At 57.0% G+C, this 10513-nt stretch overlaps 1 protein-coding gene across 1 annotated transcript in view; it reads left to right on the top strand.

The window, feature by feature from the left end:
- Positions 1-10513, top strand: part of LOC135208367 (uncharacterized) — a 55105-nt gene that overhangs the window by 3692 nt on the left and 40900 nt on the right. Inside the window, exon 3 of the mRNA XM_064240467.1 lies at positions 16-51. Coding sequence (XP_064096537.1) covers positions 16-51 — 36 coding nt within the window. The remainder of the gene's footprint in view (positions 1-15; positions 52-10513) is intronic.

Here is a 10513-nt window from a genome sequence, read left to right as displayed (position 1 = left end):
TGGAATTTGAAGATGAAAATGAGCTTCATCCTCTTTCTACTGAAATCACAGGTAAGGAAATTGTGTGTTCTTATATATGTGTGTGTTGAAATTAGTTTGTTCCGACACGGCATACAAACCTTCGGTCCTTTTACAATAGGAAGGTACTAGCGGCAGCTGGATAGGTCGTAAGCTTTCGAACAAGGGGTTCGGTAGTTAACTGCTTGTCCCGACTGCGCGCGCGCGCGACTGAGAGGTAAACAAATCACTTTTGCTTTCGGCCTGCTGGCGTGTGGACGTGTATCATCGCTGTCGCCCGCCCCTTCATCGTCGTTGCTTTCGCATGGTTGTGTTTTTCTTTTTCTATTTATCTAGTGAAACTGAATTGTAAGTACAATCATTTCATATTTATTTCCATTGAATTCAATTGTGAATTAAAGGATCTTGGTTTCTCCACGCCCTCCGTTTACCGAGTGCGGGACTGAAGGGCGTAAGTGCGGGAATTCATTTTCCCAGAAATGATCCTCGTATTGTGTATGCTCGGTGCCGAGGGCGAGAGCGCTCGCTCCGAGCGTATATTTTGGTTGGAAATGTGTAGATGAAAATCGTAAGTAAGTGCTCTTTTCATTTATATTTTTTTGACCTGTATGCTCGTTGCCGAGCGAATGCGCTCGACACGAAAACTTATTCTGTATGGAAGTGGAATGCGCAAGTACAGTATTCTTTTTCTTTTCATCTATATTTATTTTTGATTGTAGCAATACTCTTTTTGGATCAGTTTCCGAGCTTACCCGGAAATTGATCCTTTCCCCTTTTTATTTGAATGAAGTGAAATCGCAAGTGCAGTTCTTTTTCATTTTCATATTTGTTCCGACACGGCATACAAACCTTCGGTCCTTTTACAATAGGAAGTTACTAGCGGCAGCTGGATAGGTCGTAAGCTTTCGAACAAGGGGTTCGTAGTTAACTGCTTGTCCGACAGGCGCGCTGCGCGCGACTGGGAGGTAAACAAATCACTTTTGCTTTCGGCCTCACAGTGGATGGACGTGTGTGTTCGCTCTCTGCCCGCTGCTCGTCGTTTGCTTTCTTGTTTGTTTGTAATTGTGTATGAAAGATTGTAAGTACAGTATTCTCTCTTTTCATATTAATTACGCTGAATTCATTAATGATGGAATCTCCGCGCCTCGCTACCCCAAGGAGACTTTGCCCGGGTACCGAAGGGCGCAAATGTGGGAAATTCAGATCTTTCCCCGAGATAGACCCTCATGTTTTGTGTGCTCGGTGCCGGGGGCGGCGAATGCACCCGGGCCGAGCCCTGTGATGTTTTGTATGGACTGGTCGGAGGCGCAGTGGACATTGTATGAGGGCAGGAAGAAGCGAAAGGCCTGCAAAGGAGTCGTCGGAAAGCTCTCCCGCGACTCCTTTGGTGACGGACACTTCGTCTTCTTTCCTGCCGCCCGCTCAACTTCCACGTCTCGCGCCTTCCCCTTCGGGGGGGGTGTCTAGGTCCTTCTCCTCTCCCGATGTGTCGAGTGTGGAGGAGGGCGCTAGATACCCCGACGTAGAGTTGTACTCTGGGTCCTCTATCCGCTCGTCTTCGCGCGAGCGGGTAGAGGATCCTCCTAATCACCCGACTTTTGCCTCCTCAGGTGCGGTTGCCGTGAGGGATGACCTCGGACAGGTGTGGGCGTCGTTGGGACTGCAGGGCGTGCCGAGTGTCCAGGGGCTGCTCTATCATCTCGCTGGCTCCGTGGCGGTACGCACGCTACGGTCACAACCACCACCACGACCCTGACAACACCTGGCTACGCGTCACCTCCTCACATCCGGTGTACACCCAGCACGCGGTCTCTGTAACACCAACAACATCGGTGCAGGGGCCAGTCGCCGTAACTCGGGGGAGTGTGATGCCGCCACCTGGGTTTGCCGTGCTGCCGCGACCGGACTTCATGTGTCCGAAGAGCTCGCCCCTGGACCTCCCACCGGTACCGATGACGTCTGTGCCGCTGGCTCGACCAGCTGTATCTGCCGTACCTGCCGTGACCACCGCTGCTGTTCCTGTTCCTGATCCTGCCGTGTCTGCTGCCGTTCCTGTGATGCCCGCACCTGCTGATGTTGTTCCCGTTCCTGGCGCCGCTGCTCCCGATGCTGGTCTGTTCGGACAGGTACGTCCGGGCCCTGTCGCTTCGGCAACAGCAGCCCCGGCTCCGTCCTGGATGACAGACCTGACATCGGTCCTGAGGAGGTTGACGAAGAAGAAGAAGAAGAGGAGGAAGGTGTCGTCGTCGTCTTCATCGTCTTCTTCGTCGTCGTCGTCTGCCGCCTCTTCCCCTTCTTTTCCTCTAAAGGCTCCCCCGCCTAAGAAGAAGAAGGTCGCCTCCCCCCCCCTAAGAAGTCTTTCTTCGGGAGCTTCTAAGGGCCCGTCTCGCTCTGGTGAGACGGGGGGTGTTCTTCCTTCTTCCGCTGGTCGCCCTGCTCCTTTGGGAGCAGGACCCGTCTCTTCTCCCGCAAGGAAGAAGACTACGGGGACCAGAGGGGTGCCGGCTAACACCGGCACTTCCTCACCTGCTGTCAGTGGTTCGGCCACAGCAGCAGGATCCGTCTCGGCCGCTCGTTCGCGAGAGGTACCGAGTGTACGGTCGCCTACCAGCGACCGTGCAGCCAGGAACCAGACCTCTGAGTCCGCTCAGCGTCCGGTTCACGGCACGGAGCGGAAGACTGGTGACAGTCGCTCACGCGACTCTCACCAGACCAGCTCTCGCTCTCGCGGCGAGCAGCTGGCTACCCGGGCGGACGTGACGGTCCATGACCGGCCACGGGCTGAGGCTGGGAAGAGGTCCCCCCGTTCGCCGGCACCAGCCACGGCTGGTACCAGCGAACTGACGCACCGTGAGGACACGCACCGGTCTCACCGTGACAGTGGAGCTCGCCGGTCGCCTGACCGTCGCTCTCACAGAGAGCGATCGGGTACGGCAACCAGCACCAGCCTCCTCTGACACACGAGACCGGGGCCACTGTTCTCGGTCCAGCCGTTCTCCACAGCGAGACGGCTCGACTAGGTCTGCAGCTCGATCGCCACCGCGGGTTGACGATCGCCTGCAGTCCTCCAAGCCCGCTGGTTCTGCCAGCGAGCGAGGAGAGAGCGTCAGGTCTGCCTCTCCCATACCTTCAACCTCCTCGGGCTACACCGGGAGGGGCGAGGTATTGAGGAGTGATCGTGAAGGGTGCGCCCTTCAGGATCACCCACCACGTCGTCGTACGTACCAGGGCTCGGTTCTCGGACCAGCCAGGTCTTACGCACAGGTGGTTGGGAGGAGACCGAGAGGGGGCTGTCGCTGCTCCTCTCCTTGAGGAGGGAGGGTCTCGGGAGGTGCTCCTGTTTGAGGGACTAGCGGTAGACGACTCCACAGGATGCAGTCATCCTGAGATCCAGAGGAACTTTGCCGATGTTATTGCGCTGATTCGTCAGCACAACGACCTCGGGGAAGGATCGCCGCTCCCACCATCCGAGCCCACGTCCCGGCTCGAGTCGTTCTGGGGCCCGAAGAGGGAACCCAGACCGACGGTGGGTTTGCCGCGGTCAGAGCTGGCTGACTCAGTGCTGGACCAAGTTGAATCGCTTGTCTCTTGGCGGACAGGACGGTTCGCTGAAAGTTCTTGGGCAGGTCTAGCAAGCTACTTCCACCTCCTCTGCTACGACAGCGGCGGTTTTACGTGCCATCTGAGGATCCAATGCCGCCCAAACAGGTGAACCCGGAGTTAGCGAGGCTGACTCCGGGTGTGTCTCTGCAACAGCTCCTGTCCGAGAACCTGTGGTTCTCGCAGTTCAAGATGGCACGAGGCCTGGAATCTACCGCCATGGCAGCTTTCCAGGCCGTCTCCTGGCTAGATCTGTGGTCCCTCACAGTATCTAAGGTCGCAGCCAACTCCGGGGGAATTTCTCCCGAAGATGACTCGGCCTTCAGGAGAATTTGCCAGTCTGGGGGAAGAGCCATCTCTTTCCTTGCCCACCAGACGGTGAACCTGTGGGCCAACCTGGTTCTCCGACGAAGGGACGCTGTCCTTACTCGGGTCTCCAGGGCGGCCGGGCGTGAAGCGGCATTGGGACTTCGAAACGGACCTCTACGGAGTTCCACGTCTCTCTTCCCAGGAGAGATGGTGGACGCTGCGGTGAGGACAGACGGCGCACTGATGACAGTGGACCGTCTAGTTCACCAGGCAGTCTCGAAGGCTTCTGGGCAGCCTCGGACTGCGGCCAAGTCTAAGAGCTCGGCTAGCGCTTCCTCGGCTGCTAAGACGGTTGCTGCGTCGAAGCCCCGAGGAATGACTCTGTCTTCTTCGACTTCTGGCAAGGGGGTGGGGGGCCGTAACCAGCCCTCCTCCCAGCCCTCCTCATCCCGTGGAGGCTCTGGGAAGAAGTCGAAGAAAGGTGGGGGGAAACGCTAGGGACGGGCGTTCCCCCTCACCTGCTGCGGAAAGTGGGGGGGGTGCCTGGCCAGCCATTGGGCAACTTGGCAGCGCTACGGCGCCGAGACCTGGTATTGATTAGGATGTCCTTCGGGAGGGATATCTATTACCCTTCGAATCTCGGCCACCCTCACCTCCAACCCGGTCCAACAGCAGTCGTACGTCCCCGGGTCACCGAAGGACGTAGCACTCAGACAGGAGATCAAGACCATGCTGAGCAAGAGAGCTGTAGAGATCGTTACGGATCAGTCACCGGGCTTTTACAGTCGACTCTTCCTGGTGGAAAAGTCTACGGGAGGCTGGCGCCCGGTGATAGATCTCTCTCCCCTGAACCGGTTTGTTCGCCAGACCCGGTTCACGACTGGAGACGGCACGCTCAGTGCTCGACTCCATCAGGGAGAACGATTTCATGCTTTCAGTGGACTGAAGGATGCGTATTTCCAAATACCCATCATCAGTCCTCCAGAAAGTACCTCCGCTTCATCCTCGACGGGACTGGTGTACCAGTTCAGGGCACTGTGCTTCGGTCTCTCAACCGCCCCACAGGTGTTCACGCGAGTGTTCACTCTGGTGTCTGCTTGGGCCCATTCGCACGGGATACGTCTGATTGAGGTATCTCGACGATTGGTTAGAGTCCTGGCGCAGCTCCCGCTCGCAGTTGCTACATGGACAGGGATCGGTCTGCTCGAGTTCTGTCGCGATCTGGGGGATCGTTGTGAACTTCGAGAAGTCCGATCTCGAACCCAAGCAGAGGATGAAGTACCTGGGTATGCTGATCGACACGGTAGCAGGGCGAGTCTTCCCCGCAGACTCGCGGATCAGCAGATTCAGGGAGGCAGCCAACCAGTTCCTGTATCGGCAGGAACAGGTAGCTCAGCGATGGCAAGTCGTGATCGGACACCTGTCGTCACTCGAGAAGTTAGTCCCTCACGGGCGTCTTCACCTGCGGTCTCTTCAGTGGAGACTAAAGGAGAGTTTGGTCACAGGCGACGGATCCCCCAAGCTTTCCATGTCACTGACACAGGAGGTGAGGCAGGACCTAGCCTGGTGGCTCGACGACAGGAAACCTCTTAAGAGGAGTGCCTCTGCGCACTCCCCCCCCGGACATGCAGCTGTTCTCAGACGCATCGACCGAGGGATGGGGCGCACACCTGGAGGAGTTGCTGACTTCAGGAGTGTGGGGACGAGAACGACAAGCACCTTCACATCAATGTACTGGAACTCAAGGCAGCGTTCCTCGCTCTCCAAGAGTTTCAGGACCGCTTGATGGGACACTCAGTGGTCGTTGATGTGCGACAACACCACGGTGGTGGCTTACGTCAACAAACAGGGGGGCTAGTGTCCCTCCCGTTGTACCAGTTGACACGGCAGGTGCACGAGTGGGTCTCGGCACACTCAATAGAGCTGTCGGCACGCCCCCCCTTTACATTGCCAGGGAAAAGAGGAATGTAGTAGCAGACACGCTCAGCCGTCGGGATCAGGTGATAGGGACCGAATGGTCTCTACACCAGGACGTGGCGGAAAGGCTCTTCGACCTGTGGGGGCGACCAGTCGTGGATCTGTTCGCCACCCCGGCACAACAGGAAGCTCCAGGTGTTCTCTCGGCCGTGCCGGAACCCATGGGCAGCTGCAGAGGACGCTCTTCAACACCCGTGGGACAACCTCTTCGTCTATGCCTTTCCCCCGTTCAGCCTGATTCGCAAGGTGATCAGTCGAGCACTGGTCACCCCGAATCTCAGGATGATCCTGGTGGCTCCCAAATGGCCACAGGCCATTTGGTATCCAGGGACCTGCTGGCTATTCTCGCAGGAGAAACCGAGAGAGATTCCCCCTTGGCACAACCTTCTCGCCCAGCCACACGTCGAGCGGTACCACCGAGCAGTCCAGTCCCTACGTCTTCACGGCTGGCTGTTATCCACCATCTCTTGCGAACGAGAGGCTTTTCTCGTAGCGCAGCAACAGAGATGGCTGGAAACGTCCGTCAGTCCTCTGCAAGCTGTGTACCAGGGGAAGTGGGCCGTCTTCTGTGGTTGGTGTCGTAGACGGGGTCTATCTCCTCTCAGAGCCCACTCTTCAGCATGGTAGCGGATTTCCTCGTTTTTCTTCGCCGAGAGAAGCTCCTATCAGTCCCCACAGTGAAAGGATACAGAGCCGCCTTGGCGCTCGTCCTGAAACTGAGGGGGTTGGACATCTCGAACTCGTTCGAGATCTCCTTGCTGATGAGGAGCTTCGAGAGGTCTTGCCCACCCAGGGAACTCAGGCCCCCACCCCCTGCGTGGGACGGACTCTCGTCCTTAGGAGTCTGACTCGAACACCGTTCAAGCCACTCCGAGGAGTCGTCAGACAGGGATCTGACCCTCAAGACCCTCTTCTTGCTGGCCCTGGCCCTCATCGGCGAAGAGAGTAGGGGAACTTCATGGTCTTTCCTATGATGTACGACACTCCAGGGGATGGGGATCCGTGACGCTCGATTTCGTCCCGAACTTCGTTGCGAAGACTCAGAAACCGTCAGTCCCTGATGACAGGTTCGAGTCATTCACGATTCCCTCCTATTGGACTTCACCGATAATGATGCGGATGAGATGCTGCTTTGTCCTGTGAGGGCGCTACGGCGCTATCTGAAGAGAACTCGTCACTCAGGCCTGAGTGTCGACGCCTCTTCGTTAGCACCGGGGTCACCAAGAAAGAAGTATCCAAGAACACTCTTTCATTCTGGCTGCGTGAGGGTCATCAGGAGGGGCGTATGAGGCTGATGGTAGTGACGACATCCGTACGTCCCGTCCGAGAGCTCACGAAGTCAGAAGTATTGGCCCCTCGTTGGCGTTTCGCAAGAACTTCTCCGTGGCGCAGGTCCTGAAGGCAGGGGTCTGGTCTAAACCAGACGACCCTTTACGTCCTTCTACCTTCGGGATATTGCCCACAGGTCCTTGGATACCTTTTCCTTGGGACCCGTGGTGGCTGCTCAACAAGTGTGTAGCTAACCCAGACCCTCGCAGGCTGAACAGCATCGAGTGGTGTGACTGTGTGGATGGATGTGTGAGTGAGTGAGTGACTGGCTCTCTCTTCCCATCTTTCCTTCCCCTCTACCTGTGGGCAGAGGGCCATGGTCGTCACTACGCTGGATGAGGACTGATGCAGGTGAGCTATATGACAGAGCCCCATCCTATCCCTTCACTAGGGATAGGAGCAGAATATCCACCACTCCTTTCTGCAAGGGGGGAAGTGGATGCCTACAAGAGTCAAACCCATGACTTTATATTTGCTCCTGTACAGGAACAAGTTCTTGCATTGCTGGTACTAAGAGATGCGCATGCACCCCTCTCTTAGTACTCGGTCCAGAGGGTCTGACCAATTGATCCTGCGGTGCACACCCCGATCAATCGGACAGAGGCTTGGATCCCTACCCTCGCTCTTACGACCAGGGAAGCTTCCAAGGTAGGGCGAACACAGTCTGTTCACAAAAGACTCAGATTCCACCCACCAAGAAGTGAGTCTTCCTATTGTAAAAGGACCGAAGGTTTGTATGCCGTGTCGGAACAAATGACAATTTGTCTAAAATTGCATTTTTCCTAACTATACAAACCTGAGGTCCTTTTACACATAGCCCCACCTCATGCCACCCCTCACTCTGCAGTTTTTGCTTGGGCCAAAGCAAAAGTGATTTGTTTACCTCCCAGTCGCGCGCGCGCGCTGTCGGACAAGCAGTTAACTACCGAACCCCTTGTTCGAAAGCTTACGACCTATCCAGCTGCCGCTAGTACCTTCCTATTGTAAAAGGACCTCAGGTTTGTATAGTTAGGAAAAATGCAATTTTAGACAAATTGTCATTTTATTGAGATTGCATTGTTTACTTGGATCAATGTTTCCGCTATTTCCCGGGAATTGATCCTTCCCCTTTTTATTTGTATGAAGTGAAATCGCAAGCGCAGTATTCTTTTTCATTTTCATATATATTTTGATTGCATCAATTCATTATGGATCAAGGTTTCCATTCATAATCGGGAATGGATCCTTTTACCCTTGCGCTCGGTACCGAGGGCGCAAATGCGCTCGATCCGAGCCCTTATTCATTGTGAAGTGAATCGTAATGCAAGATTCTTTTTCATTTTATTCCTTTTATTATTGATTGCATCAATATTTATTTGGTTCAAGTTCCGCTCAGTCAGGGAATTGATCCTTATGCCCTTGCATTCGGGCCGAGGGCACGATTGCTCTCGGGCTCTATATTATTGTTGGGTACATGGGTGCTGTGCGGGGGGTGGGAGGGGAACGAGAACCCCCCCCCACCCCCCCGTCAGCTCCCACAGATGGCCCTCCCTTCCCCTTGGGGGGGGGGGGGGGTGGGGGGGGGGGGGGGGGAGGTTATCGGCGTTATTCTCCTCGCCGATCCGTCGAGCGCGGGGGAGGGCGCTCGGTGCCCACGATGTGACATTGTATTCGCGGGATCTTGCCACTAACTTTTTGTTCGGAGAGGGCTCACCCCCCCGTTGCGAGGGGACTTCCCCCCCACTAATCGCTACTACTGTTATTTCCGCAGTGCTACTGCCACGAGGGTGGACCTTGGTGAGGTCATGGGCGTCCTTCCATTGCAGGGCGTGCTAGTGTCCAGGGGCTGCGGTTCTATGTCTGGGCCTACTGCGGTCACCCATGGAGTGGTGACCACGCTCCAGGTGACGACGTCCCTCCTCACCTGGTTGTACTCGCCTCACGGTGGTAACAGTCTTGCCTACAGCCGCTGTGAAGTGCCGTTCGCCGTACGAGAGGGGGGCGTGCCGCCGCCGCTCGCGGTTGCCGCGCTGCAGCGACCACACTTCCGCTGCCCTAGAGCTCGCCCCTGGACTGCGCCGGTACCAGGATGTTGCTGGCTGCTGCTCCACTTCCTGTGTTTCCGGTGCTGCCTGCCGTACCTGCCGATTCTGGGCTGACTGTCATTGCAGTTGCTGCGCTGGCTGTCCTGCCGTTGCTGCGCTGGCTGTCCTGCCGTTGCTGCGCTGGCTGTCCCTACCGATGCTGTGCTGGCCTGTGCCTGCTGTTCCTGAGATGCCCATACCTGCTGACGTCGTCCCTGTTCGTGGTGGTACTACCCCAGACTATGGTCTGTCTGTACAGGTGCGTCCGGGCCTGTGGCTTCGGCTACAGCAGCCCCGGCTCCCGCCCTGGATAGCAGATCTTACGTCTGTCCTGAGGAGCTGACGAAGAAGAGGAGGAAGGTGTCGTCGTCGTCGTCTTCATCTTCTTCATCGTCGTCGGCTGCCGCCCTCTTCCCCATTCGCTTCTAAGGCTTCACAGCCGAGGAAGAAGAAGGTTGCCTCCTCCCTCCTAAGAAGTCTCCCTCGGGAGCTTCTTCGGGACCCGTCTCACCTCGGTGGGACGGGAGGGTTCCTTCCGCTGGTCCTCCTGCTCCTTCAGGAGCGGGCCCGTCTCTTCTTCAGCAAGGAAGAGATACGGGGACCAGAGGAGTACCGGCTAACACCGGTACTTCCTCGCCTGGTGTCAGTGGTTCTGCCACTGCATCAGGGTCCGTCTCGGCCTCTCGTTTTCGCGGGAGGTACCGAGTGTACGGTCGCCTACCAGCGACCGTGCAGCCAGGAACCAGACCTCGGAGCTCGCTCAGCGTCAGGTTCACGGCACGGGCGGAAGACTGGTGACAGCCGCTCACGCGACTCTCACCAGACCAGCTCTCGCTCTCGCGGCGACCAGCTGGCTACCCGGGGACGTGACGGTCACGACCGGCCACGGGCTGAGGCTGGGAAGAGGTCCTCACCCGTTCGTTTTTTCCGGTACCAGCCACGGCTGTAAACCAGCGACGTGACGTGCCGTGAGGACAAGCATCCGGTCTCACTGTGACAGTGGAGCCTGCAGGTCGCCTGACCGTCGCTCTCACAGAGGGAGAGCGATCGGGTACGGCAACCAGCACCAGCTCTTCTGACACTCGAGATCGGGGACCGCTGTGCTCAGTCCAGCCGTTCTCCACAGCGAGACGGTTTCGACCAGGCCTGCAGCTCGATCGCCACCGCGGGTTGACGATCGCTGCAGCCCGCCCCCCAAGCCTGCCTGGTTCTGCCAG

This window comes from Macrobrachium nipponense, chromosome 35 (assembly GCF_015104395.2).
Source record: "Macrobrachium nipponense isolate FS-2020 chromosome 35, ASM1510439v2, whole genome shotgun sequence".
Classification (NCBI taxonomy): Eukaryota; Metazoa; Arthropoda; class Malacostraca; order Decapoda; family Palaemonidae; genus Macrobrachium; species Macrobrachium nipponense.
This window is presented reverse-complemented; position numbering and strand designations above follow the sequence as displayed.